Source organism: Erinaceus europaeus, chromosome 2 (assembly GCF_950295315.1).
Source record: "Erinaceus europaeus chromosome 2, mEriEur2.1, whole genome shotgun sequence".
Taxonomy (NCBI): Eukaryota; Metazoa; Chordata; class Mammalia; order Eulipotyphla; family Erinaceidae; genus Erinaceus; species Erinaceus europaeus.
In genome coordinates this window covers 140,764,792-140,792,204 of record NC_080163.1, presented here as the reverse complement: position 1 = coordinate 140,792,204, position 27,413 = coordinate 140,764,792, and the positions used below count along the sequence as shown (strand labels likewise).

At 51.7% G+C, this 27,413-nt stretch overlaps 3 protein-coding genes across 8 annotated transcripts; 2 read left to right on the top strand and 1 right to left on the bottom strand.

The window, feature by feature from the left end:
- Positions 1 to 81: 81 nt before the first annotated feature.
- EXOC3L1 (exocyst complex component 3 like 1) lies at positions 82 to 10,956 on the bottom strand. Of its 2 annotated transcripts, none has more exons than XM_060185373.1 (14): positions 9,241 to 10,956; positions 9,038 to 9,126; positions 8,661 to 8,821; positions 8,361 to 8,580; positions 4,616 to 5,228; positions 4,419 to 4,536; positions 4,187 to 4,312; positions 3,990 to 4,090; positions 3,671 to 3,751; positions 1,283 to 1,412; positions 1,066 to 1,188; positions 830 to 985; positions 611 to 732; positions 82 to 520 (listed from the first exon to the last, which is right to left on the bottom strand). In XM_060185373.1, exons 2-14 carry the CDS (start codon positions 9,090 to 9,092, stop codon positions 331 to 333), a joined length of 2,196 nt encoding a protein of 731 aa, XP_060041356.1. In that variant the 5' UTR covers positions 9,093 to 9,126; positions 9,241 to 10,956; the 3' UTR covers positions 82 to 330. The 2 variants fall into 2 exon arrangements, with proteins under 2 accessions (XP_060041356.1, XP_007517804.1); XM_007517742.3 differs by having other exon boundaries at positions 83 to 520; positions 3,671 to 3,781; positions 9,241 to 10,954.
- Positions 10,957 to 13,962: 3,006 nt separating this feature from the next.
- On the top strand, positions 13,963 to 22,146 carry E2F4 (E2F transcription factor 4). Of its 2 annotated transcripts, XM_007517741.3 has the most exons (10): positions 13,963 to 14,171; positions 14,572 to 14,681; positions 14,823 to 14,984; positions 15,298 to 15,341; positions 16,260 to 16,321; positions 16,541 to 16,838; positions 17,310 to 17,513; positions 20,917 to 20,964; positions 21,112 to 21,156; positions 21,255 to 22,146. In XM_007517741.3, exons 1-10 carry the CDS (start codon positions 14,037 to 14,039, stop codon positions 21,368 to 21,370), a joined length of 1,224 nt encoding a protein of 407 aa, XP_007517803.1. In that variant the 5' UTR covers positions 13,963 to 14,036; the 3' UTR covers positions 21,371 to 22,146. The 2 variants fall into 2 exon arrangements, with proteins under 2 accessions (XP_007517803.1, XP_060041366.1); XM_060185383.1 differs by lacking the exon at positions 14,823 to 14,984 and having other exon boundaries at positions 13,972 to 14,171; positions 15,268 to 15,341.
- Positions 22,147 to 22,330: 184 nt separating this feature from the next.
- On the top strand, positions 22,331 to 27,346 carry ELMO3 (engulfment and cell motility 3). 4 transcript variants are annotated; one of them, XM_016185861.2, is made up of 21 exons: positions 22,331 to 22,426; positions 22,500 to 22,642; positions 22,778 to 22,818; positions 22,910 to 22,982; positions 23,129 to 23,179; positions 23,352 to 23,521; positions 23,609 to 23,708; positions 24,303 to 24,454; positions 24,539 to 24,617; positions 24,744 to 24,794; positions 24,875 to 24,997; positions 25,088 to 25,219; positions 25,325 to 25,426; positions 25,521 to 25,629; positions 25,738 to 25,874; positions 25,950 to 26,113; positions 26,243 to 26,355; positions 26,448 to 26,552; positions 26,654 to 26,736; positions 26,828 to 26,914; positions 27,001 to 27,346. In XM_016185861.2, the coding sequence occupies exons 2-21, from the start codon at positions 22,565 to 22,567 to the stop codon at positions 27,211 to 27,213; spliced, it is 2,163 nt and encodes a 720-aa protein (XP_016041347.1). In that variant the 5' UTR covers positions 22,331 to 22,426; positions 22,500 to 22,564; the 3' UTR covers positions 27,214 to 27,346. The 4 variants fall into 4 exon arrangements, with proteins under 4 accessions (XP_016041347.1, XP_060041357.1, XP_007517802.1 ...); XM_060185374.1 differs by having other exon boundaries at positions 22,367 to 22,426; positions 22,545 to 22,642; XM_007517740.3 differs by lacking the exon at positions 22,331 to 22,426 and having other exon boundaries at positions 22,448 to 22,642.
- The last annotated feature ends 67 nt before the right edge of the window (positions 27,347 to 27,413 follow it).

Here is a 27,413-nt window from a genome sequence, read left to right as displayed (position 1 = left end):
GCATGGCGGGCAGTGTACAGAGAACCCCTGACATTTGCTGACAATTAAAAAAAATTATCTTTATTTATTGGATAGAGACAGCCAGAAATCAAGAGCGTAATGGAGATAGAAAGAAAGAGAGACACCTGCAGCAGTGCTTCGGCACTTGCAAAGCTTTCCCCCTGCAGGTAGAGACTGGAGACTTGAACTCGGATCCTTGAGCATTGTAACATGTGTGCTCAACCAGGGAGGCCACCACCCGGCTCCTTGCTGAAACTTTTATTGTTTCACCCCTCCTTCCCCAGACATTCCCTTTCCCGGCCCCCCAACTCCATCCAGGGCAGCCTGTGGTCAGGCGCAGGGCCCCGAGGGGAGGCAGGAGGACAGTGCGGGCGTAGGTACCGGCACCAGGCTGAAGAGCGCACGGCGACCCGCGGAGGGCGAGGGCTGCGGGCCGATCTGCAGAGAGCTGAGTGCGGCCAGGCGCTGCTCCCGGGACACATCCCCGCGCAGGTCCAAGAGGGCGGAGACGTGATCCTCGCTGTGGGGTACCAATGAGATGCGTTAGCACAGCCCCACCCCTCCGACGCCCCTCCTGTTTCCATACCCTGTTTGCACCCGGTTTGCGCACCTCACGTCGGGAAACTGTTGCCGAAGGCCTGTCACCTCCAGGCTGAGCAGTGTGGGATCGTGGAGTTTCAGTAGCTCCCGCAGGGCGAACAGCACAGGCACGCACTGGACATCCTCCAAGCCCTGAGCATGTGGTCGGGGGTCGGTCTCACGCCGGGTCCTCGAGCCCCCACCCAACTACCGACACTCCCGCCCAGCTAGTCAACCAACGCGCTCTTACCAAGCCGAGGAAAAGCTCTCGAAGTTGGGCGGCATCCTGCTGCAGGCGCTCGGCCGCCTGGGCGCGCTCCTCCGCGCCCCGGCACACCAGGCGGCCCTGCATCAGCGCCCGGAGGTACTGCAGCACCACGGTCCGCTCCACCTCGGTCAGTAACAGCTACAGGAGGACGATCCAGTGGGTTTAGGAGGCCTTTCCCACTGGCGTTCCCCCTACCCCAGGTCCCCGCTCAATTGCACCTGGACCGCGGGATTCCTCACGCGCCAAAAGTCCCTGCAGAAGCCGGCAGTCCGCTTGCACACTTCGTCCAGCAGTTCAGAGCTCAACAACCATTGGCGAGAAGGGAGAACCTCAAAAAGGGGCTGGAGGAAAAGGAGCAGAAATGGGCCTGAAGGAATGAGACCCCCAGTATACACTGTCTCCTACTCCAGCCCCCATCCGCACCTGAAGCCTCACCTGAAGCTCTGCCATCAGTACCTCCAGCACCAGACGGCAGATTCTCCTCTGCAACTCGTCGAGTATTGCCTCCACTGGAGCCATGACCCCTGAAACCAATCCGTCGAGCTGCAGAACGGACATGGAGGAGCTGGACAGACCAAAAGTACAGCTTCAGGACCTCTGCCAAGGCTCTCCTGGACTCAGTTGTCCAGCCTCTCCCTGGCCACCTAGTGGCTGATGCAAATGTATGGTGAGAAAGGACAAGAAAGGTGGCACCCTGCACTTTTGAATGTCTGGGTGGTTTTGGGTGGAGGTTGGGACCAGAGGAGTTAATGAACTAGAAGAGACAAAACACATCCCGACCTTCTTTTTTCTTTTTTTTGTGGTGGTGGTGGTGGGATTGCACCCGGGTAATTTCACTGCTCCTGTGCTAACATTATCATTCAAAAAAGAATCCACAGCATTAAAGCTGCTCCCTAATGCTATGGTATTCCCATGTACTGCTGGGGTTCAACCCTATGTTAAGCACACTTGGCAGGACACAATATGTCCTGCTGGGTGAGCTATATTTCCAGCCCCAGACCTGCCTCTAATTTTTAGGGCTGATCCGGAGAGAGAGTATGGTGATTATGCAAAAGACCTAAATTTTTGAAATAGTTCTAAACTGTATTTATTTTATTTGACAGGACAGAGAGAAATTGAGAGGGAGAGAGGCCTAGTGGTGGTGTAACTAGTTAAATGCACAAAGTACTACATGCAAGTATCCACACAAGGATCCAGGCTCAAACCCTTTTTTTTTTTTTTTTCAGGCTCAAACCCTTACTCTCCACCTGCAACCTTGATGGTTCAAAAGCAGTGAAGCAGGTCTGTGGGTGTCCCTCTGTCTCTCTCCCTCTCTATCTCCCTTTCCCCTCTCAATTTCTCTCTGTCTTATCAAATGAAAAAGGAAGGAAAAAAAGAAAGAAAAAATGGCCACCAGAACCAGTGGATTCATAGTGTTGGCACTGAGTCCCAGCCATAACCCTGGAGGCAAATAAGAAAGAAAGAAAGAAAGAAAGAAAGAGAGAAAGAAAGGGAGAAAGAAAGGAGTTGAGAGGAAGGGGGTGGAGAGGAAGAGACAGGGAGACACCTACAACACTGCTTCACCAATCGTGAACTTTTCATCCTGCAGGTGGAGGTGAGGTCCTTACATATAATAACATGCACTTAACCAGGTGCACCACTGCCTGGCCTCCACTGATGACTTTAATGTCTATGGTTCTGAGGTCCCAGTTTCAATTCTTAGCATAAGTTAAGCCAGAGCTGAGCAGTGCTATCGTATCTTTCTCTCTCATTAAGAATTAATTAATTAATTATTAAGTTTGGCTGTTATTTAAAAAGGGGAAGGAATGGATTTTGTTATTGTTGCTATCTCAGGGCTTCACCACTCCAGACTGACTTTCAGATAGGCAGAGAGAGAGAGAGAGAGAAGGAAAGACATCACAGCACCAAAACTTCCTTTAGTATGGCGGGGGCCAGGCTCAAACCCAGGTTGTGCACATGGCAACGAAGCACACTATCCAAGTGTGCTATTTTGCCAGATCTGGAAGGGAATTCTCCCCCCGCCCCCAGCTATAATCACAAGCATAACCTTGCACAGAGTAGGACATTGTTGAATGAACTCTTAGAATGTCCTATTACGGGGAGTCAGACGGTAGCGCAGCAGTTAAGTACATGTGGCACAAAGCGCAAGGACCGGAGTAAAGATCCTGGTTCGAGCCCCCAGCTCCCCACCTTCAGGGGAGTTGCTTCACAGGCAGTGAAGCAGGTCTGCAGGTGTCTTTCTCTCCCCCTCTGTCTTCCCCTCCTCTCTCCATTTCTCTCTGTCCTATCCAACAACGACATCAACAAGAACAATAAAAACAACAAGGGCAACAAAAGGGAAAATAAATATAATAATAAAAAAAGAATGTCCTATTACTACCATATAGTACTAATAAGATAATCAAGACTCATAAAGAATAACTAACTTGGGGCCAGGTGGTGGTGCACCTGGTTGAATGCACATATTACAGTGCAAAAGGACCCCGATTCAAGCCCCTGGTCCCCACCTGCAGGGTAAAGCTTCATGAGTGGTGGTGAAGCAGGGCTGCAGGTGTCTCTCTGTCTCTCTCCCTCTCTATCTTCCCCTCCCCTCTCGATTTCTGGATGTCTCTATTCCAATAAATTAATAAATAAAGAGAATATAAAAATTTTAAAAGAGAATAACTCAAAGTCATACAACTAGTGATCAGTTGAATAGAAATTAGAACCCTAGATCCCTATGAGTCCCAAGTTCCCAAAAGTCTCTTACGGCCTGGTTCCATACCTAACAGGTGTGTAGGTAGGGGTTAGTGAAGGTGGGGTTCTGTGGGGAACTATTAGTACCTGAGTGCTGACTGGTGGTTAAGTGCAGCCAGTAGATAGGGCACATAATGAGGGGCCACTGCTTCCCCCTTGAGGTGGTCTCTGGAGAATCGGATGAGAGCATCACTGAAGCTGTGAAAGGGAAAGGTAGAAGGAACTGTGTCTGATGTTGGCCTGATGCCCAGACCCTAGTATCCCTATCCCACCTCCATGGTTCCCAAAGCCCTGTGTGAAGGAGGCCTTCCCTCCCCCCCCACCGCCCCGATGGTGCCATGTTCACCCTTAGGGTTGTGCCAGGTGTAGAGTTGGGGGTTAGGAATGAGTGAGTGCCTTGGCAGACCTCCTCAGGAATGCGCCCAATTCTGACAGTGCCATGCCATGCACCCGCCGCTGCAGTGACTCACTGACCAGGCTGGTCACACGAATGTTCTCTTCCAGGATCTACAGGGAGGAATGGACAGCATCAGCAAAGTCCTGGCCATGCCTTCCTCCTTTTGCTTTTGGGAGCTGCCACCATCCTTGCAACTTCACATATACCTGCAGCACGATGGCCGGCATAGGTGAGTAGTAGAAACCAGATGGGTCTGTGTCGGGCTCTTGCTCTCGGCCCCAGTCAGCTACCTCCCCATCCAGTGCTTTCTGGAGCCATTGAGTCACATTTACCTGGGGGAGGGCAAGGGGCCTCAGGATATAACAAGTGACTGACCCTGCAGATAGAGCCCCACAGCTGGTGGATAGTGGTCTCTTTACCTGTCCCCCAACTCCTCACCTGGACTTTTGTCACAAATGTTGTTTCTAGCTGCTCTATGTTCTCCATGGTCAGCAGGGGCTCCAGATGAGACACGTCAGCTTCAGACCCCAGCTCTAGACTCCCCATCATTTCTGGCCTGGAGATGAGTGTCCCACTGTCACACTTAGTCCCCAACTTCTAATCCACCCACTCCCTGTTGCCCCTAAGACACTAACCCCAGGTACACATGCAGTGTCCAATGCAGCAAGGTGAAGGCATCAGCAGCTTCCAGCTCTGGCCCCTCCAGGAGTTGGTGTAGGCAGCGGCGCAAGCCGCTATGCAGAGTGCGGGCCCACAGCTGGACCACCTTGTAGTGGGGCGGGCAGCAGGGTGCCACCAGAGCCTCAGCTGTGGCCATCTCAGCAGGTAGGGCCACCTGGAGAGCCTCAAGCCACCCAGCCAGGGCCCCTGGTCCAGGTAGAAGAGGTGTCCCAAAGTGTAGCTGTTCTAGACCATCCTGCAGTGCCCGCAGACATCGAAACCTCCAGTCTCGGGGGGCCTGCCCCTGGGGGACTGTTCGCCCAGCTTCCACCTCTGCCACACGCACCGCAGCCACCAGCAGGGCTGGATCATCCCGTGCCAGCTGCCCTGCAGCCCCTGCTGCCACCTCCACAGCCTGAACCAGTGCTTCAGCCAAAGGACCCAATCCCTCAAAGACTGGCAACTCCAGGCCTCCCAGGGGTTCCCATGTCTCCTCTTGAAGTTGCTCCAGCTCCCGAAGGCTCACATAGGCTTCCAAGAACTGCTGAGTGTCGATCAGGATCTGTGTGCGGGCCACCACAGCTGGCACTATGGAGGGAGGAGAGGAAACAGCCCTGAGTCTCAGCCTTACCACCTGTGCAATGGGTACAGCAGCAGATGCTTAGGCTCCTCAGACCACAGTGGAATTAAATTAACACTTAACAACAAACAAAAAATTAGTGAAAGTGGGAGTTGGGCGGTAGCACAGCAGGTTAAGCACATGTGGCACAAAGCGCAAGGACCACTGTAAGGATCCCGGTTTGAGCTCCCCCTCCCCCCGGCTCCCCACCTGCAGGGGAGTCGCTTCACAAGCAGTGAAGCAGGTCTGCAGGTGTCTGTCTTTCTCTCTTCCTCTCTGTCTTCCCCTCCTCTCTCCATTTCTCTCTGTGCTATCCAACAACGACGACATCAATAACAACAACAATAACTACAACAACAGTAAAAAACCAAGGGCAACAAAAGGGAAAATAAATAAATAAATATAAAATTTTAAAAAATAGTAAAAATCCCAAAATATGGAAACTCAGCAGTATACTACTTAACAATTACTAGGTCAAAGAGGAAATTAAGGAAGACATCAAAATGTTTCGAGAATCCAATGAAGATGAAGACATGAGCTACCAAAATACTTGGGACACAGCTAAGACAGTACTGAGAGGGAAGTTCATAGCCATATAAGCACAAGATGCTGAGGCTCTGGGGCTGGGATGATATATAAAATATTTAATAACCAGCATAGGCAGGGCTGGGTGGTGGTGCACCCTGTAGAGCACACATATCACCATGTTCAAAGACCCAGGTTCAAGCCCCCAGCTCCTGACCTGCAGGGGGGAAGCTTCTGAGTGGTGGAGCAATGCTGTATGTGTCTCTCTTCCTCTCTCTCTTCCTTCTGTTTATCTCTGTCTCTATCAGAAAATGGAAAAAATGACCACCAAGAGAGGTGGAATCATTGTGCACTGTGTCCCAGAAATAACCCCAGTGGCAAACAACAACAAATCAGCATAGGGTCTAGGAGATAGCACACAAGTGGGGTACATGCCTTACCATGTGAGAAGCCTTGGGTTTGATACCCAACTTTACATGCAAGTGCTATGAATGGTATCAAAGAAACTCCATGTATGGTGCTTTGATGTATTTCCTGCTTTCCTTTCTTTCTCTCTCAAATGCAATATCACTGCTCCCAGGTATTTTTTTTGGGGGGGTGTTTCCAGGGTTATCGCTGGGGCTCGGTGCTGGCATTATGAGTCCACTTCTCCTGGAGGCCATTTTTTCCATTTTATTACTGGATATGACAGAAATTGAGAGGGGAGGGGAAGATAGGGAGAGAGAAAGAAAGACAGACACCTACAGACCTGTTTCACTGCTTTGTGAGGCAACCCTACTGTAGGTAGAGAGTTGGGGGCTTGAACCAGGATCCTTGCACAGGTCCTTGCACTACGTAGTATGTGCGCTTAACCCAGTGTGCTACCACCTGACCCCTTCCCCCAGTCTGCTTTTTCATTCAAATTCACAGAGACAGACAAAGAGGGAGAAACACCATAGCACTGGAGCTTCCTCTGGTCATAGCAACTGCCATATTGCTCTGTAATTCAAACCTGGACCATATGCATACAAAGCATGCACCCTGCCCCGTGAGCTATCCCACCAACCCAAGAAATGTTTCACTATATTGACAGGCAACCAGTGTGACTGGAAGCACTTGACTGGGTGTCACTCCATACTCAGGACCCCCTGGCTGATTTACACCCTGTTTCTTTTCATTTATTTAGTATTTATTTATTTGGTAGAGAAAAGACTGACAAATTGAGAAGGAAGAAGGAGGTAGAAAGAAAGAGAGGTGGTCTGGGAGGTGGCACAGGGGATAAAGCATTGGACTCTCAAGCATGAGGACCTAAATTCAGTCTCCAGCAGCACATGTACCAGACTGATGTCTGGTTCTTTCTCTCTCTCCTCCTCTGTCTCATTAATTAATTAAATCTTTAAAAAGAGATAAACCTGCAGCACTGTTTCACCACTCCTGAAACTTCCCCCCTGTAAGTGGGAACTGGGGGCTTGAACCTAGTCCCTTGTGTACTATATGTGTGCTCAACCAGGTATGCCACCACCTGGCGTATTTATTTGTTTATAATATTTTTTACAATTTTTAAAATATTCATTTATTTATTTTCCCTTTTGTTGCCCTTGTTTTATTCTTATAGTTATTGTTGTTGTTGTTGTCGTCATTGTTGGATAGGACAGAGAAAAATGGAGAGAGGAGGGGAAGACAGAGAGGGGGAGAGAAACACAGACCTGCTTCACTGCTTGTGAAGTGACTCTCCTATAGGTGGGCAGCCAGGGGCTCAAACTGGGATCTTTATGCCTGTCCTTGTGCTGTGTACCACATGCACTTAACCTGCTGTGCTACCACCCAACTCCCAGCCTCTTTGTACAAACACCTCATCACAGACCCCTGCAAGCATCAACCCGGCTTTGACCTAGCACGTTATGATTGGGCCCTCCTCAATCGCTATCGAACAGGCCATGGCCGGTGTGCCGCTATGTTCCATCGCTGGGGAGCCAGAGACGACCCGAACTGCCCCTGCGGCTACAGACAGACTATGACCCACATAGTCAACGACTGCCACCTCTCCAGATTCAAAGGAGGTCTCGAAACTTTACATCAGGCTCAACCTGACGCTGTTGACTGGCTACGGAAGAAGGGCAAACGCTAGAAGAAGAATCTATTTATTTTGCACTCTGTTTATTAAGTCATTTAAAGAAGGAGATACTTGGGAGTGGGGCGGTAGTGCAGCGGGTTAAGCGCAGTTGGCACGAAGTGCAAGAACCGGAGTAAAGATCCCGGTTCGAGCCCCCAGCTCCCCACCTGCAGGAGAGACGCTTCACAGGCAGTGAAGCAGGTCTGCAGGTCTCTTTCTTCCCCCCTCCCCCGTCTTCCCCTCCTCTCTCCATTTCTCTCTGTCCTACCCAACAACGGCCACATCAACAACAACAACAACAACTACAACAATAAAATAATAAGGCAACAACAGGGAATAAATAAATATTTTTTAAAAAGAAATAAAGAAGGAGATACTCTCTAGGTGGTCCCTGATGTCTCCCTTAATGTACTGACCCTCTAGTACCCCACCCCCTTGGCTCCTGATGGCTGTCTGCTGGAGAACAATGGCACGGCACACTCACCTGCCCTCAACCGGGGTAGTAGCTGAGAGAGGGCCTGCAACTGCCTGTGCTTGGCAAACTGCTCCCGCAGGGGCTCCAGAGTCTGTGCAGCCTCAGCCATGTCTTGGAGCAGCCCACGGGCCTGGGCCAGAGTTTCACGGGTTTCCTGCACAGCGTTGAGGGCCCGGGCCAGCTGCCACACACCAGTCTTCACACCCTCCAGGTATGACTGTACCACTGACTAATGAAGGGAAGCAGTCAGGAAGGTTTGCCCAGGTCTGCAGCCCATGCCTGGGCTCCTGCCCTTGTCACGATGCCCACCTTAATCCGGGCTTCCAGGGAGCAGGTCCGCTGTACCTCGCGGCTACGGTACTGGCCTAGCCTGGCCAGCTGCTCCGGTCGGTAGAAGATGCCCGAGGCCCACTTGAGTGCAGCTCCCCGAGCCAGCTGCTCTGCTCTTTCCTGCTCCGGCCACTCAGGTCCTGGGCAGGAAGAACCTGGGCAGTCACATCCCTCAAATAGGGCCTCCAGGAACCTGCTCCCCTTCTTGTAAGCTCAGCTTCTCCCTGCATTCAAGGTAGTCCACTCCTCATGCTGCCTTCTACAGTTCCAACCAGACCAAGCAAGGGGACTCAACTCCACCTTTCCCATCTTCCTGGCCACTACCCCTCTCCCAGCCCACCCTGAAGGGCTCCTACCAGGGCGAAGAGGGCGAAGTACAGGCTGCCTTTCTTCCTTGGCTGCGGAGGCCATGACATGCTCTGGAGGAGCAGAAGCTGAAGTGAGTCTGTGTCAAGCAGGAAAAGTGGTTACTCTTTTGGCCTACAACCTCTGTCTAAGTCCTTCTGAGAAGGAGAAGGGGGCTGTTGCCAGCCCCCATGAGAAATGAAGGGTTAAGTACCTGGGCAGCTTTCACCTGCAGGCTGATCAGATGTCCAGCAAGGCAGAGTAGGTACAGACCTCTCTGGGCCTGGATTCAGGCTCTGAGCTGCTGAGAACAGCTGATGTGGAACTCACCAGGCTTGACCAGGCATCCAGTTCTGTTTCCCTCCTCCACAAACAGTCCTGGCCTTGAAGCTGGCTCTCCCCTGGCCTTCACACCAGAGCTGGGCACTCCCTCCACAGACTCACAGAGCCTAGTGGCCCATACTTTAGAGAACAGCAGCAGTAGTCCTCTCCTCAAGGAAGCCTCTGTCCCAGCTCTGTGCCCAGGAGCCCCCTCCTCCTTCCAATGCCCCTCCCTCCCCAAGGCCACATGAAGAAAGGAAGGAAGCTGAGTCTCTGGTGCTTTATTCCCAACAGGAAAGAACATCTGCACTGTGGGAGATGGGGTGGGGAGGTGTAAGCACAACTTCCTGGGGCTGGAGAGTGGCATGGGGGAGGGCTGTAAGCCCTGTGATCATTGAGTCCTGACCAGCCCACCAAGGACTTCTTTGGGCTCAGGGCACAGACATGAACTAGACAGCCATCTCCCAGGGAAGAGAACAGGCTATGCAAACATAGATGCAGACAACATCACAGTGTGAAAACTATGCTAAGGCCTCCCCGAGGGGTGTGTGCCTCAACAGTAGAGTGAAGACAGGCTGCTGTGAAGTGTAGGTAGTAAGGGAAGGAATGAAGTCACAGGGCTATAAAAGCTGTATTTATCAGACTGGGGAGATAGCTGATAATTATACAGAGAGACATTTATGCCCAAGGTTCCATAAGTCCCAAGTTCAATCCCCAGCACCACCATAAGCCAGAGCTGAGCAGTGCCCTGGTGGAAAAAAAAAATCAGTGTTTATCTTGAAAGAGGAGACCACTGAGGGAACTGCAGGCTAATGGTAATGCAGGAAACTGTAGTACCTAGAACCACAAAGGCACTTGTGCCCCAGCTGTCTGATCTGTAGTGTTGAGGTCTCAATAGGTCCACCAGTGTTGGAGTGTTAGAAAAGCCAGGGGTTGCCAAAATGTGGAATGCCTGAGAAGTGCTACCCCAATCTCAGAGCTCCAGGTAGGATGGGCTAAGGCTGTGACTCTGACTTCATCGCAGTTTACTTTCCCAGCTCTGCTTGTCTTACTCCATTACAAGTTTGGATCCCTCAAGAAACCTCCTGCAGGCAGAGCTTTGTTTCATTGTTCTGGAGAACATGACCTAGACAAGTAACTGACAATAATATGTAACAGCTGTCAAAAACAACAAAATTACACTAACACATAATTCTTCCTACCTGCCAGCATCTGCTTAATGTTTTATTTATTTATTTATTTATTTATTCCCTTTTGTTGCCCTTGTTGGATAGGACAGAGAGAAATGGAGAGAGGAGGGGAAGACAGAGAGGGGGAGAGAAAGAGAGATACCTGCAGACCTGCTTCACCACTTGTGAAGCGACTCCCCTGCAGGTGGAGAGCTGGGGGCTTGAATTGGGATGCTTATGTCCTTGTACTTTGCGCCACCTGCGCTTAACCTGCTGTACTACCGCCTGACTCCCTCCATGTTTTTTTTAATATTTTATTTATTTTCTCTTTTGTTGTCCTTGTTGTTTTTCATTGTTGTTATAGTTATTATTGTTATTGATGTTGTCATTGTTAGATAGGACAAAGAGAAATGGAGAGAGGAGGGGAAGACAGAGAGGGGGAGAGAAAAATAGACACCTGCAGACCTGCTTCATCACCTGTGAAGGGACACCCCTGCAGGTGGGGAGCCCTCTTGTGCTTTGTGCCACTTGCGTTGAATCCGCTGCTACCGCTCAACTCCCATGCTTTACGTGTTTTTACTACAGAACTGCTCAGCTCTGGTTTATTATGGTGGTGGTAGGCTGGGTTGAACCTGGTCCTTGAAGCCTCAGACATGAGAGTCTCTTTGCATAACCATTATGCTATTCACCCTACCCTGCTTTAAGTGCTTTATGAGTGTTTACACATCATACACATTTCCACTGGTTGAAAAGTGGTTATCATTTTATAGTCTCTGCCCACACACACCACAACGTGGAGACAGTGATGGCTTCAGGGAAGAAAAGTGGTACTGAAAACTAATGACAAACTGCATGTAGTTAGTGTTTAGTGCTTGCTGTTTGGTGGGAAATCAGGAATAGGGTGCGTCTGGGCTCAAGCCCCTGGATACCACATGGGAGCTCCATGCAAAGACGAGACTTCATGAGCAGTTGAGTCTTTTGTAGTGTCTCACCTCTGTCTCTGTCTCTCTACTCAAAAGGAAGGAAAGAAGGGAGGGAGGAAGGAAGGAAGGGGAGAAAGAGAAGGAGGGAGTCAGACGGTAGCGCAGCAGGTTAAGTGCAGGCGGTGCAAAGGATTCTGGTTCAAGCCCCCGGCTCCCCACCTGCAGGGGAGTTGCTTCACAGGTGGTGAAGCAGGTCTGCAGGTGTCTGTCTTTCTCTTCCCCTCTCTGTCTTCCCCTCCTCTCTCCATTTCTCTCTGTCCTATCCAACAATGACGACATCAATAACAACAATAATTACTACAACAATAACAACGGCAACAAAAGGGAATAAATAAATAAATAAACTTAAAAAAAAAAGAAGGGGGGGTCGGGTGGTGGCGCAGTGGGTTAAGCGCATGTGGCGCAAAGCGCAGGGACCGGCGTAAGGATCCCGGTTCGAGCCCCCAGCTCCCCACCTGCAGGAGAGTCGCTTCACAGGCGGTGAAGCAGGTCTGCAGGTGTCTATCTTTTTCTCCCCTTCTCTGTCTTCCCCTCCTCTCTCCATTTCTCTCTGTCCTATCCAACAACGCATTGCATCAACAAGGTCAATAATAATAACCACAACGAAGCTACAACAAGGGCAACAAAAGGGGAAAAAAAAATGGCCTCCAGGAGCGGTGGATTCATGGTGCAGGCACCGAGCCCAGCAATAACCCTGGAGGAGGAAAAAAAAAAAAAAAGAAGGGATAGGGGATGATTGCAAGATAGTGCAGCAACCTATAGGATCAAGGTTGGGGATATACTGAGTTCATCAGGCAGCTTGATCTTCTCTCCTGAGATGGGGTTGGACAGTTGGTGGGGTTCCTGGGACAAGTTGTTAGGTTCCTGTGATCTCTTCTTCCTCCTCCTCTTCTCTTCTTCTTCTTTTTAATTATCTTTACGTATTTATAGGGTAGAGACAGCCAGAAATCGAGAGGGAAGGGGATGATAGGGAGACAGACACCTGCAGTACTGCTTCACCACACGCAGTTTCCCCCTGCAGGTATAACATGTGCGCTCAACCGGGTGCACCATCATCTGACCCCTGACTCCCCCTTCTTCACAGCCTAGACTGCCTGACCACGGACTTACTCCACATATTTCTTTTTTTTAATTAATTAATTTATTTAATAAAGGAGACATTAACAAAATCATAGGATGGGAGGTACAACTCCACACAATTCCCGCCACCCAATCTGCATATCCCATCCCCTCCCCAATAGCTTTCCCATTCTCTATCCCTCTGGGAGCATGGACCCAGGGTCTTGTGGGTTGCAGAAGGTGGGAGGTCTGGCTTCTGTAATTGCTTCCCCACTGAACATGAGCGTTGACTGGTCGATCCATACTCCCAGTCTGCCTCTCTCTGTCCCTAGTAGGGTGGGTCTCTGGGGAAGCTGAACTCCAGGACAAATTGGTGGGGTCTTCAGTCCAGGGAAGCCTAGCCGGCATCCTGATGACATCTGGAACCTGGTGGCTGAAAAGAGAGTTAACATACAAAGCCAGACAAATTGTTGAAAATCATGGACCCAAAGGTTAGAATAGTGGAGATGAAGTGTTGGGGGGTACTCACTGCAAACTCTAGTGTGCTACTGCTTTCAGGTATATATTTGCCCTAGTTTATGGATACGTGTGAACATATGCTCTATCTCCTGGAACCTGGTCTATATCTAGGTTTTGGGACTTTGTTAGGAAGTGATCCACCTGGGATGGAACTAGAGAATACTATGAAAGGAAAGGTCTCACCCAAGTGATGAAGCTGAAGGGTTGTCGTTCCACACCTGAAGTCTCTGGACACAGTCTGAAGTGAAGCATGCTGGGGTGGCACTCGTTGCGTTGATTAGGTTGCGATCAGTGGATGCAATATTATTTGATAAGAATTGGGAGAAGCATACGGGAAAGTGGGCTCTGCCCTAGAGTCCCAGGACTGGGGGAAGTTTAGGCTCTATAGTGGAAATGTGAGGTTCCTGTAGGGTTTGAGAAGACAATGTATAGTTACTGTTATCATCACATTATTTGGTAATTGGGTTAGCTTTGAAAAGTCCCTTTGTTAGACATACAATTTTTCCCCCTCTCATATTAATTAAATAGTGATTTATATTACAATTTAATAGGTGTGTACATAAACACCATTCCCATCACCAAAAGATTGTGTCCCATCCCAGCCACCCGCCCCCACCCCCACCCCCCCGCCGGCCCAGGAAGCCTCATGTCCACCCTCCCGCTCACCATAGGGTTTTTACTTTGATGCCCTACACATATTTCTTCTCAGAGGCATAAGGCCTCAGGAATACCTGCGTTGTTTTTCGTTCTCTTCAACGGCTGGATATTTGATGATGATCCCTGAAAGTTTTGCGGCTCTGTATGAAGGGGGGAAATGCTACTAGTTCCCTGGGTGAGGCAAGACGGAAGCGGAAGCAGAGACTCTAGCGCCGGCGGCCGGGTGGCCAGGAGCGGAAGCGGAAGTGGCGGCAGAGCCGGCCTGGCCTGGCCTGGCTGAGGGGAGGCGGCTGGCTGGCGCGATGGCGGAGGCCGGGCCACAGGTACCGCCGCCTCCGGGCACTCCAAGCCGGCACGAGAAGAGCTTGGGACTTCTCACCACCAAGTTTGTGTCACTTCTACAGGAAGCCAAGGACGGCGTGCTTGACCTTAAGCTGGTGCGGCGCGGGGCTAAGGGACGACGGGGGAACGGTGGACCGGGCCTGGGCCGGTAGCGGGAACTCCTGGGGCGGCCCGGCTGAACCCCGGGAGCAGGCCGCCATCCCTGTGTTTTCACACAGGAGGGAGGCCAGGACCCGTTTCATTCATTTGGCCGCGGCCATTGGTCGTCAGCGCTGTGTCAGACCTGCAGGTGCAGGTCCTCGTGGCCATGCTCAGCTGGTCCGGGGAGAAGAGAATGAGAACTGCGCTTCAGGCTGCCTCAGGCCCCTTGCACCCCGCGGTCTTGAGCTGCCGGAGTGCCTAGCGGGAGGGTTGGCCAACAGCCCTAGTTTCAGAGTATCCTGGGTTGCACATGAGAGCAGGGCTGAGCATCCTCCACTCTGTTCTGTCTGCCAGGCAGCTGACACCCTAGCTGTGCGCCAGAAGCGGCGGATTTATGACATAACCAACGTACTGGAAGGTATTGGGCTGATCGAGAAGAAATCCAAGAATAGCATCCAGTGGAAGTGAGTGGGGGCACTTGGGAGGGCCAGACGATCTACCCAAAAAGTGCCAGGGGTGTGGGGTGGAGGAGAGTGCTGGAAAGAGCAAGGGTTATGGGACCCAGAGTTCTGGCAGCCCCTCTCAGCCCCACTCCCCGGGCTCAGGGGTGTAGGACCTGGCTGCAATACCCGAGAGATTGCGGACAAGCTGATTGAGCTCAAGGCAGAGATCGAGGAGCTGCAGCAGCGGGAGCGAGAATTGGATCAGCACAAGTTGTGGGTGCAGCAGAGCATCCGGAATGTCACAGAGGACGTGCAGAACAGCTGATATCCTCCTGGTGGTCGCTGCTCCTAGGGAGTGGGGGGGGGGCTCCTGGTTTAGCTGGGTTTTCTGAGGGGCACGGTCCCCTTTGGGAGGATGGTCCTGATGCTTCTGGCCACTTCCAGCCTTGGACTCCCTCTTTGGAGCGCCTTCCTTCCCAGTCTTGATTCCTCCTCATGTAGACAGATCCCAAGCTCCAGGAAATTCTCTGAGGGTGTATATATCAGACCTCTGCAAAAAAAAAAAGTTGGGTCTTCTTCACAGTCTGCCATCTGTCATCATAGTCAGGGTATCAGCTGTTCTCCTTAACCCCCACACCTTGGCCTACGTGACTCATGAGGACATCTGCAGATGCTTTGCTGGTGAGCAGAGCCTGGGTAGGGGGAGATGGGGTAGACTTGATCTGAGTTGCAGCCTTAAGGAATGGATTTTTAAAAAAAAATATTTTATTTGTTAGTGAGAAAGATAGGAGGAGAGAGGGAGAGAAAGAACCAGACATCACTCTAGTACATGTGTTGCTGGGGACTGAACTCAGGACCTCATGCTTGAGAGACCAATGCTTTATCCACTGTGCCACCTTCCAGACCACAGGGGTGGGTTTATGCCCAAAGAGAGATCTGTCTCTAGAGTCTCCCCAATAAGGAGCCAGGTCGGATATAAGGGTCACTGGGACCCTTTGGAGGTCGACCACACTTAAGAGGTGCAAGAATCCTAGGCTGAGTCCCAGTCCCAGTCCCCATCTTCGGGGACTCTTCGGTCCCTTGGGTTTAACTTCTCAGATATGACAAGAATAAGAATGGAGTGGGAGGGGGGGAAGTGTGTGCACATACAAGCACACACACACAGCACATGTACACACTTGCTCCTGCATGAGGTCTTACATCTAGTGGGCAGTGGATGTAACTTCTAGTCTATGGTTAATTTAGTTGCATTAACGGCACAGGAACAATTCCTTTTCTATCTTGTATCCCTCACACTGATCTTGGGGAAGGTTATGTCAGCCTTGACTAAAATACTGTACCGAGGGAGTAGCCCAATTGAGGCATTGTATGCTCACGACCAGCAGTCTTCCGTTCATATTTGAACCTAGATTTTTCTGGTTACTAACTGCACCTTTGGTAGGAGAAAGACTTTAGATCACTATCTCAGTCCATATTGCATAGGTGAGACCTAATATCTAGTCCTTTAGATACCATGATATCTCTTGCTTCAAGGGATAGGCACCCTCATTCCCAGCTCAGATTGAACCCCTGGGCCCTGACTTAACCTTGTCATTCTAGGAGATACCCTCCTGGCCATCCGGGCCCCATCAGGCACCAGCCTGGAAGTACCCATTCCAGAGGTGGGTGTTTAGCCCTGGCAGGCGGGGTTGGTTGAGGGCGGGTGTTGACTGTGGAGCTTGATAAGTCTCGGGTGGGGCAGGTACAGGGAGGCCTGAGTTTTGGGATTATCTAGAACAGGCAACCTGGGGTGGAAGAAGATGCTATGTCCCTGATCCATAGTCAGGCAGAAGCAAGTCTGCTTCAAATTCTACCTGTCCACCCCCCACCTCCCACTCTAGGGCCTCAATGGGCAGAAAAAGTACCAGATTCACTTGAAGAGTATGAGTGGTCCTATTGAGGTACTGCTGGTGAATAAGGAGGCGTGGAGCTCACCACCTGTGGCAGTGCCTGTTCCACCACCTGAAGATCTGCTTCAGAACCCACCTGCTGTGTGTACCCCTCCGCCTATGTCCAAGCCTGCCTTGGCCCACCCCCAGGATGCCTCACGCCCAAGCAGTCCCCAAGCAACCACCTCTACCCCCGTCCCTGGCAGCACTGAGGTCCAGGGCTTGGCTGGTCCAGCAGCTGAAATCATAGGTAAAGCATAGTGGGAAACTGGTGATAGGGCGATCTCTGGGGCCCAAGAGGCAAAATTTATGTGTTGTGGAATGCCCTACTTAGTGTAGGAAGGGACTCCCTGGGGACTGTCCTATTTCTAACCCAGCTGGCTTCCCTGTTCTATGGCAGTGAATAATACTCTTTTAACAAGGAAGCTCTGGCTGTAGGAAGAGACATTGGTGGTGGCAATTTTCCCCCAGATTCATCTGTGCCTCCTTGCCCTGGAAACTCTTCTTGGAATGTGGTCACACCAGCTGTGTTGTCAATGAGCTTCTCTTCTGTGTGTCTTGTACCCCTGTTCCCTTTAATGACTCATTTCCAGGCTACATCTTTGGGGGTAATTTGGTAGTGCCTTTTTGGGCCAGGGAAGTAAGACTGTTAATCTAACTGGCCATGGGCCAGTCTCAGTATCTTGCCCCTAAATGACTGGGCTTGGGGATATGCTTGCAGTGAGTAACAGCCCTGGAACCGAAAGCAAGGACAGTGGTGAGCTCAGCTCACTCTCACTGGGCCCGACAGCGCTGGACACCCGGCCACTGCAGTCCTCTGCCCTGCTAGACAGTAGCAGCAGCAGCAGCAGCAGTAGTAATAGCAGTTCATCTGGACCCAACCCTTCTACCTCCTTTGACCCCATCAAGACAGACCCCACTGGTGGTGAGTACTTACTTGTCTGCTTTAGGACAGAGAAGACCTGGCCTGAACCCAGTTCTAAAACAGAAACAGAGTGGGGACTGGAATCCATCTATCCTGTCTCCTCACCAGAGCTGGCTAGCCTAAGAACCAACCCTCTTCCCTCAATCCTAGCCTTTACACCACAGTTCTGCCAGCCAGTGTGGGGAGCTTCCCCTCCAGCTCCATGCTGGTGTCTCTTTGTCCCTTACCTGGGATGACACAGAACTCCTTGGCTGTCCTTCAAGGCCTGTCTGCCATGCATGGGACACAGGTCTCAGGAAGGAATAAGTACCACTGCAGAGGGTTCCAAAGGTGGGCAGTTGTCTTCCTAGGACAGGTGATATCTTCTGCCAGTGACTGAGGTATTTGTGTTTTCGCAGACTTGTTCTCTTGGGCCCATAAAGACCACTAAGTTTCTTCTCATAAGTAACTCTTTATCCTCTGTGTGTCTCTCACTTTCCATATATCCTTTCTGTTTAGTCTCCTTGAGAAATTAATCTTTTTTTCTCTTCAGTATCTCAGTCTCCTAGTTGTTCAGTTTGTACCTTTTATTTAAAAAAATTTTTTTTTCAAAGCATTTATTTCCTTTTGTTGCCCTTGTTTTATTGTTGTAATTATTGTTGTTGATGTCGTCATTGTTGGATAGGACAGAGAGAAATGGAGAGAGGAGGGGAAGACAGAGAGGGGGAGAGAAAGATAGATACCTGCAGGCCTGCTTCACCACCTGTGAAGTGACTCCCCTGCAGGTGGGGAGCCGGGGGCTCAAACTGGGACAGTTTGTACCTTCTAAGTCCTCTACGCCACACCCATCCTCACACACACATGCACTAATACCCATACCTACATATTACAATCATGCTGTTCTTGATAAGTTGCCCACCTTGGCTGCCTACTGTAGCAGGCTTAAGGTTGTTTTGATCTGATGTCCTCTCCTTCTCCCTTTCTTCCTTCCTCCCTCTCCTCCTGGGGACCCTTTGCAGCATTCCACTGCTTCCTGACCCACTTTTTTTTTGTTAAGTTTGCAAGGAATCCACCACTCTTGGCAGCCATATCCCCCTTCTTTACCTAGTCCCTTCATAATTTCTGTCCTATCAAATAAATTTATATTAAAAAAAAAGTTAAGGGGGAATTTGAAGCACTGCTTCACCGCACATGAAATTTCCCCCCTGCATTGGGGATTGGGGGTTTGAACCTGGGTCCTTTGCACATGATTATGTTCATTGGTCCTTTGCTCATGGTAATTCTTGCTCAACTGGGTATGCCTTTTCCTAGCCCCACTGACCCAGAGATCTCATACTTGAGAATCCAGTGCTTTATCCACTGTGCCACCACCTAGACCGTGCACTCTTTTTTTTTTAGTTTTTTATTCCCCCTTTTGTTGCCCTTTTTTTCCATTGTTATAATTATTATTGTTGTTATTGATGTTGTCTTTGTTGGACAGGACAGAGAGAAATGGAGAGAGGAGGGGAAGACAGTGAGGGGGAGAGAAAGACAGACACCTGCAGACCTGCTTCACACCTGTGAAGCAACTCCCCTGAAGGTGGAGAGCTGGGGGCTCGAACCGGGATTCTTATGCCCGTCCTTGTGCTTTGTGCCACTTGTGCTTAACCCACCACACTCCCGCCCAACTCCCGACCATGCACTTTTTAAAATTCTTTTAATGTTAATATATTTTAAAAAATTTTCACCAGGGTTATCAGTGAGGCTCAGTGCTGGCATGACAAATCCACTTCTTCTGCAGCCATTTTTGTGTGTGTGTGTGTGTGTGTGTGTGTGTGTGTGTCCCCTTTGATAGGACAGAGAGATTGGGAGGGGAAGTAGGTAGAGAGACACCTGTACTACTTGCTTCAACACTTGTGAAGTTTCCCTCCTGCAGGTGGGGGTTGGAGGTTTGAACCTGGGTCCTTGTGCATGGTAACATGTGCATTCAACTGAGTATGCCACCACCTAGCCCCTATTCTTTTAACAGGGACTGTATGTTAGGGAGACTAAGGAGAAGGGAGAATCACGCATCACTCCATTAGAACATCACCTGGTGCCATCGTTTTCCAATGCTCCTGTTAATGCTCACTTCCTCCTGTCTTTCCCCCCTATGCCTTTCCCTTAACTAAGGCCTTCCTCCTGTGTTTTTAATGATGCCAGGTCTTGACTCTTTTCACTCACTTGCTTCTCCATCTGACTCCTGACACTCCCTAAAACATGGCACTTGCAGGTCTTTGGCCCAGTCTCTAATTCTGGGCAGTTGACAAGCTCAGTTATTGCCCCGGTCACCTCCTTACCCAGGTCTTTACTTGAATTCCATGTTGTGTATTTATGTGTGTTCCTCTGCATATCCAGTGGTCACTTAATCTCCACATGTCTTCAACTAAACTTCATCCTTAAGCTTGCTTTTCTCTGCACATAAACCATTTTAGTCCCTCGTCACCCAGACTGAACACCTGAGTGTCACTTCAGTTCCAGCTCCCTCTTCTTCTTACCTGTTTGCTTATCATCCCTTATCAGCTAAGGAGTTCTAAGGCACTATCCTAGAAATGTCCCACCAGTGATTTTTGTATCCACAATCCTTGGGATGACTCCTGGCTGACTATCTTAACTAAAACTCTAGCATCCATATCTGTACCACAACTGAAAAGGATGTTTGAAACTGAAACTTGACTGGCATTTCTTTTCTTTTTCCTTTTTTTAAGATTTATTTATTTATTAATGAGAAAGATAGGAGGAGACAGAGAAAGAACCAGGCATCACTCTGGTACATGTGCTGCTGGGGATCGAACTCCAGACCTCATGCTTGAGAGTCTAATACTTTATCCACTGTGCCACCTCCAGGACCACTTGACTGGCATTTCTATGTCTAAAAGAGCATTTAATGGCTCCCAAAGTCCTGTGGGGTTAAGACAACAGGCCTTAAACCACCATATGAAATCCCCTCCTGACCCAGCCAGCATTCTTCTCCAGCCTCAATTTCCTCTGCTTCCTATGTGCATCCTCCAGAACTCTGTAACAGGTTAATTATCCTGAAGCCACTAGCCCCTATTGAAGTGCCTGCTATCTTCTCTGCTAAGTGACCCCAACTGGAGTGCAGTCTCAGCCTGGCACTAAGGTGCTAAGCAAGCGTGGAAATGGACAGGGTAGTCTCCATCAGACACAGTGTATCTGCTGAACCCAGCAGGGAAAGATACATGTGGTACCTGAGTTAGGAAAGCTGTTCCAGCCACCTGGAATGGGCCTTTGGTCCCTTGAGCTCAGTGCCTGACCTTGGCCTGGAATAAGGCTTTCATCTCAGTGGTGAACCTGTATGGGTGGCATAGGATGGGGGTGGGGGTGGCACTAGATAGGGACCAACCTATACCTTTGTGCTCTTGAACATGGCGTTCTTATCTTTTAGTTCTGGAACTCCCCAAAGAGCTGTCAGAAATCTTCGATCCCACGCGAGGTAGGGCGGCTTTCCTCCCTGGGGCTGAGTGAGGAGCACAGTTAGGGGTCTTACGACTGCTTGAGAGGGGTGTGTGTGTGTTTTCATGGGTTTTAGTGGGTGAGAGGCTACAGCCAGTATGTAACTGAGCTTTCCCTCTTTCTTCAGAATGCATGAGTTCGGAGCTGTTAGAGGAGCTGATGTCCTCAGAAGGTGGGTGGCCCAGGAAGGTGGAAGGAGGGTGGAGGGTTGGGCAGCTGTTTGGGGGGGGGGGGTCTTGGCCTGGAGGCTCAGCCTATTGCTCTCTGCAGTGTTTGCCCCTCTCCTCCGCCTATCTCCACCCCCTGGAGACCACGATTACATCTACAACCTGGACGAGAGTGAAGGTGTCTGTGACCTCTTTGATGTGCCTGTTCTCAACCTCTGACAGGGACATGCCCTGCATGGCTGGAACATGGACTGTCAGACCTGGGGGCTGCCTGGGAACCTCCCCCACCCATCCTTACAGAGCTTAAGAGTCACAGACTCCTGGCTCCCCCAGCCTTCCCTCACTGCACAATTTTGGCTACAACTCCCACTCCTGCAATTGCACCTGTCCTGTGCTGGGAGGGCCGGGGACGGGCTCAACCCCCTCCAACCTGGCACCAAAGTGTTTGTCTCTCATTTCTGGGGACTTTCCTCACCCTGTGCCCTTTGTGAGCCCCCCAGAGCTCAGGCTCACCTGCCACCCAGTGGCAGAGAACCAAGAAGATGCTGTCAATGGCAATGGGGCATATTGTCCAGCCCCATTGCCCTTCCTGCTGGCCTTTCTCCCTCCCAGGAGGGAACTGGGGGGGAGGGGGAGCTCCTTCACTCCTCACCACTCACTGACCCCACAGCTCCTCCTGGACCTCTCATGAATCCCCTCCTGTGGGGATTTTAGCCCTGAGAACCTGTGTGTGGGGGGTGCTAACAGGAAGGAATAGAGAGGTCCTAGGTGAGTCCCTGAGGATCCACCCAACCTCCTTCTGCCCCATTGTCTCCCCCTTTTCCCCTCCCCCATTTATTAAATTCTCTCATTTAGAGCCATTTGCAGAGATTTTAGAAAGATTTGCAGTAACAAATGGATTCCTATATAAAGATTATTTTTATACTTTTTGCAGCAAAAGGAAATTGTAATATTTGTACAGTGTCCAAGTGAATAAAGACCCGTGCCTAAGGCTATCTGTGATCTGGTTCTTTGGGAGGGCGAAGGCAAGGACCCATCCTGGGTGACTGAGCTGGATTGGTGGTGGAACTGGGTGGTTCACCTTGCTGGAACTGCGTTAAGATTGGCAGCGGCAGGCCACTTTCCCCGCCCCCACCTGCCGCACCTTGGGGAGGGGCGGGGCTGCCTGGGGCGGGGCAGGCGCCGGCCTATCCTCCCACCCCGGACTCCAACCCGGAACTAACCTATGCTCCCTTGGGAAGGCCGCGCGCCGGGTCAGGAGTGAGATCTTGGGCCGTGAGTGCCCAAATTGGGGGGGTGGGGTGGAGGGGGGGGCAAGCTCTGGAAAGAAGAGAATTGGCCTCCCCAGACCAGGTGCTCCAGAGGGGGAGGTTACATAGTCTGGGAAGTGCAGCCCTCTGTCCAGGCTGGACCATGGCGCCCCCGCGGAACGTGGTGAAGATCGCTGTCCAGATGCGTGACGCCATCCCGCAGCTTATCCAGCTGGACCAGGTCAACCTGCTTGTCCGGCCTCCATCCACCTCTGGGTCTCCCCTTCCCCTCGAAGCAGCCCACCCCAGCCCTCCCCCAGGTTCCTCCCCAGCTCCTCCCCATTTCTAACCCTAGGAGTGACTGCTCCACTTGCAGGCAAAGCCCTTGGCTGCTGTATTGAAGGAGGTGTGCGACGCGTGAGTGCGGGTGGGCGGCCTGGCCAGGGGGCGGGCAGAGGGATAGGAGGGCCGCCCACTATTTGCTTTATTGAGCCTCCACTGCCCACAGGTGGAGCCTGGCTCACTCTGAGCACTATGCCCTGCAGTTTGCTGATGGGCACAAGAGATACATCACTGAGAATGTGAGTCTCCCACTCTGCTCCACATTCCATTCTACCCCTGATGGCTTTGAGCTTTGTGATCTTTAGTGATTCAAATCTTCCACTGACAGCCACAATTAACCAATCCCTCAGAGTCCTTAACTTCTCTTTTCTACTTTTTTCTCTAGAACCGGACAGAGATCAAGAATGGCAGCATCTTGTGCCTCAGCACTGCCGCAGTAATGCCCCTCCTAATCCACTCTCATTGACCGTCTTTGTGCTCTGCCTCCCCTCCACTTGCCTGCGCCTCTGCCCCAGCCCCACAGTGCCCCACCTAGTGGACACCCGAGGTCCTACACCCCCTTCCTTACTTCCGCCCAGCCTCCTTACTTGTGCTCCCACTCCTGCCAGGACCTGGAGGCTGAGCGACTTTTGGGTGGGCTGCAGAGTGGGAGTCGTGAAGGGCGCCGGGAAGCCCTGTGCCACCTCGTCCTGCTGGCTCCAGACATGACATTTGCCCAGGAGGTCATCAGCCGTGATGGGCTTCAGAGACTAGGCACCATCATTGAGGATGGGGACGAGTGAGCATTGGGGGACTGGGATAGTAGTGAACATGGTGGGACTGGAGCTCCTGGTCTGGTCCTGCTCAGCCCCACATGTCCCCTCAGTCTAGGGGAGCAGCTGTCCCTTGCACTGAAGGCCTTCTTGGAGCTCATGGAGCATGGTGTGGTATCCTGGGAGACACTCAGCATCCCTTTTGTTAAGAAGGTGGGTAAGGGCTGGGTGGTGGCGCACCTGGTTGAGCACACGTGTTACAATGCACAAGGACCCAGGTTCAAGCCCCGGTCCTCACCTGCAGGGGGAAAGCTGTACTAGTGGTGAAGCAGTGCTGCAGGTCTCTCTCTCTCTCTCTCTCTCCCCCCCATCACCCCCTCCTCTCTCAATTTCATTCTGTATCTATCTAGTAAATATTTTAAGACAACTGAAGAAAAAAAAATAGGGCTTTTCCAGGAGCAGCAGGGGGTGTGGTGGCAGTAGCTGGCCTTCTAAGGTGGTGAGGTTCTATCAACACTTTTTTATTTTTATTTTTTTATATTTATTCTCCCTTTTGTTACCCTTGTTTTTTATTATTGTAGTTATTGATGTCATTGTTAGGACAGAGAGAAATGGAGAGAGGAGGGGAAGACAGAGGGGGAAAGATAGACATCTGCAGACCTGCTTCACCACCTGTGAAGTGACACCCCTGCAGGTGGGGGGCCAGGAGCTCGAACTGGGATCCATATGCCGGTCCTTGTGCTTTGCGCCATGTGCACTTAACCCACCGCGCTACCGCCCGACTCCTATGTATCAACTCTCTTACAGGTGGTGAACTACGTGAACATGAATCTGATGGATGCATCTGTGCAGCCTCTGGCTCTCCGACTACTGGAAAGTGTGACCTTAAGCAGCCCAGCCCTGGGTCAACTGGTCAAAAGTGAGGTGCCACTGGACAGGCTATTGGTGCACCTACAGGTGTAAGTGTCTGGGGGTGGTGGACAGATAAGGGGAACTGGGACAACCTCAGATAACCAACCAGCTATGCCCTCTTCTGACTCCAGGATGAACCAGCAGCTGCAAACCAAGGCCATGGCTCTGCTGACAGCTTTGCTACAGGGCGCTAGCCCTGCTGAACGTAAGGTGGGTATTACCTGGTGGTTAGGTGGGGGGATGCGAACTGTTGGGCACTTTGCTCCACCCCAGGCCTACAGGGTGAGCACTCATAGTGCAGCTAAGTCATCTCAGGCCCTTTCTTTCCTTCCTTAGAATATGCTTGACTACCTATGGCAGAGAAATCTTCGCCAGTTCATCTACAAGGTAGGAAAGACCCAGCTGGTAGTCCCCTCCTCCTCATCCAGTGATCCTGTGATCACACCTGTGGACGGTCTGCCTTCTAGAACATCATCCACAGTGCAGCGCCGCTGGGCGATGAGATGGCTCACCACTTGTATGTACTGCAGGCCCTTACACTGGGGCTGCTGGAGCCACGCATGCGGACGCCACTGGACCCATACAGCCAGGTGAGTACACAGCTTTTTGGGGTACACTAGTCTTATGGCAACTGGAGCTTGAGTCTCTAAGCTTGACACCCTCTCTAACAATGACCTCAGGAGCAACGGGAGCAGCTGCAAGCCCTGCGCCAGGCGGCCTTCGAGTTGGAGGGAGAGTCTCCAGGGACCGGGCTAAGTGCTGATCGTCGCCGCTCTCTCTGTGCCCGAGAGTTCCGCAAATTGGGCTTCTCGGTGAGTGCCTACCCTGCAGCCTTCTTTTCTTGCTTCAATCCAGAGTTGCTGTTCTCCCAGAGGCCCCTTCCTGAGTTGCCTGATCTCCCACCCCCCTACCCCCAGAACAGCAACCCTGGGCAGGACCTAGAGCGCGTGCCCCCTGGCCTGCTGGCCCTGGACAACATGCTTTACTTCTCCAAGCAAGCACCCAGTGCCTACAGCCGGGTCAGTGATGGGGTGGGTTACAGTGAGGTGTCCACCTAGGCAGAGTCCCTGTGGGCTTAGCTGCAATCACCATTCTCTCCTCCTGTCACCCCAGTTTGTGTTGGAGAACAGCAGCCGGGAGGACAAGCATGAGTGTCCCTTTGCCCGGAGCAGCATCCAGCTGACTGTGTTGCTGTGTGAGCTGCTCCATGTGGGGGAGCCCTGTGAGTGAGGTTGGGCATGGTGTGTCTAGAAACAGGGGGCGGAAGGGCAGAGAGGGCCAGGGGTGACATACACTTTCTCCCTGAGCCCCTCCTGCCCCTCTGCTCCAGGCTCTGAAACAGCGCAGGACTTTTCACCCATGTTCTTTGGCCAAGACCACAGCTTCCATGAGCTCTTCTGTGTAAGCATACAGCTGCTGAATAAGACCTGGAAGGAGATGCGCGCCACACAGGAGGACTTTGACAAGGTGGGTGGGTGGGCACTGGCAGAGTGGTGGAGACCCAGAGCTCAGGTCCCTGAGCTGATCTTGGAGTGGCCCTAGGTCATACAAGTGGTGCGGGAGCAGCTGGCCCGCACACTGGCCTTGAAGCCCAGCTCTCTGGAGCTCTTCCGAACCAAGGTGAACGCGCTCACCTATGGAGAGGTGCTGAGGCTGAGGCAGACAGAGCGGCTGCATCAGGAGGGCACGCTGGCCCCGCCTATACTGTGAGTTGGAGGGGAGGATGGGTTTCCAGTCCTAGCCCCCACCTGCCTTAGGACCCTATGGACCTTGCCCTATGTCAGTCTGGATTAGTGATAACGCACACCTCTTTCCCCTCACTATCCCCCCACCAGGGAACTTCGGGAGAAGCTGAAGCCAGAGCTCCTAGGCCTCATCCGCCAGCAGCGCTTGCTCCGCCTCTGTGAGGGGACACTCTTCCACAAGATCAGCAGCCGGAGGCGCCAGGGTTGTTTAATTGGGGGGGAGGGGAGAGCATGCAGACTAGGGGGAGTCCAGGCCCCCTCATCACTCCTTCCCTCTTCCCCTTTCTTCCCACAGACAAGCTGTGGTTCTGCTGCCTGTCTGCTAACCACAAGGTGCTGCAGTATGGGGATGTGGAGGAGGGTGCTGGGCCGCCCACCCCCGAGACCCTGCCTGAGCAACGTAAGGAGGACAGGGCAGGGGACAAACGTCCACTCTAACCTAGACCATTTGCCTCAAGACCACCAGGGCGCCCAGTGGTCAGCCTACTCTTCTTCTTGCAGTCCCTGTGGCTGATATCAGGGCATTGCTGACAGGCAAGGATTGTCCCCATGTCCGGGAGAAGGGCTCAGGGAAGCAAAACAAGGTGAGTGAAGTGGGGGAACAGAAGCTCTTTCCTGCCTATCCCAGCCCTGCCCTGGCCCCTGCTCAGTTCTGCCACTCCCTTGCTTCCCTAGGACCTCTGTGAGTTAGCTTTCTCAGTCAGCTATGACCGCAGGGAGGAGGAAGAGTACCTCAACTTCATTGCCCCCTCCAAACGGGAGGTGAGTGAGTGGGTAGGCTAAACCAAATTGGCCAATAGGCAGGGGAAGAGATGGGCAGGCCCTCACAGAGCTGGCTCTGTCCCCAGTTCCATCTTTGGACAGATGGGCTGAGTGCCCTGCTGGGCAATGCTATGGCCAGTGAGCAGACACGCCAGGACCTGGAGCAGCTGCTGACCATGGAGACCAAACTGCGATTGTTGGAGCTAGAGAACGTGCCCATCCCTGAGCAGCCACCCCCGGTTCCCCCACCACCTACCAACTTCAATTTCTGCTATGACTGTAGCGTCGCTGAACCCTGACAGGAAAGTTGGCCAAGGGCTGTGGCTGCTACCACTACAGTGGCCGCAAAAGGGTAGAGGGTGGAGAAGCACCAATACTAACCAGTAGAAATAAAGCCCATTTGGCTATGTGTCAAGCCAGCTCTGAACTTTATGGGACAAACCTCTTTTCAAACTTAGGTGGTGAATGAGATGGGGTATCAGGCCAGGCCCACGTAGTC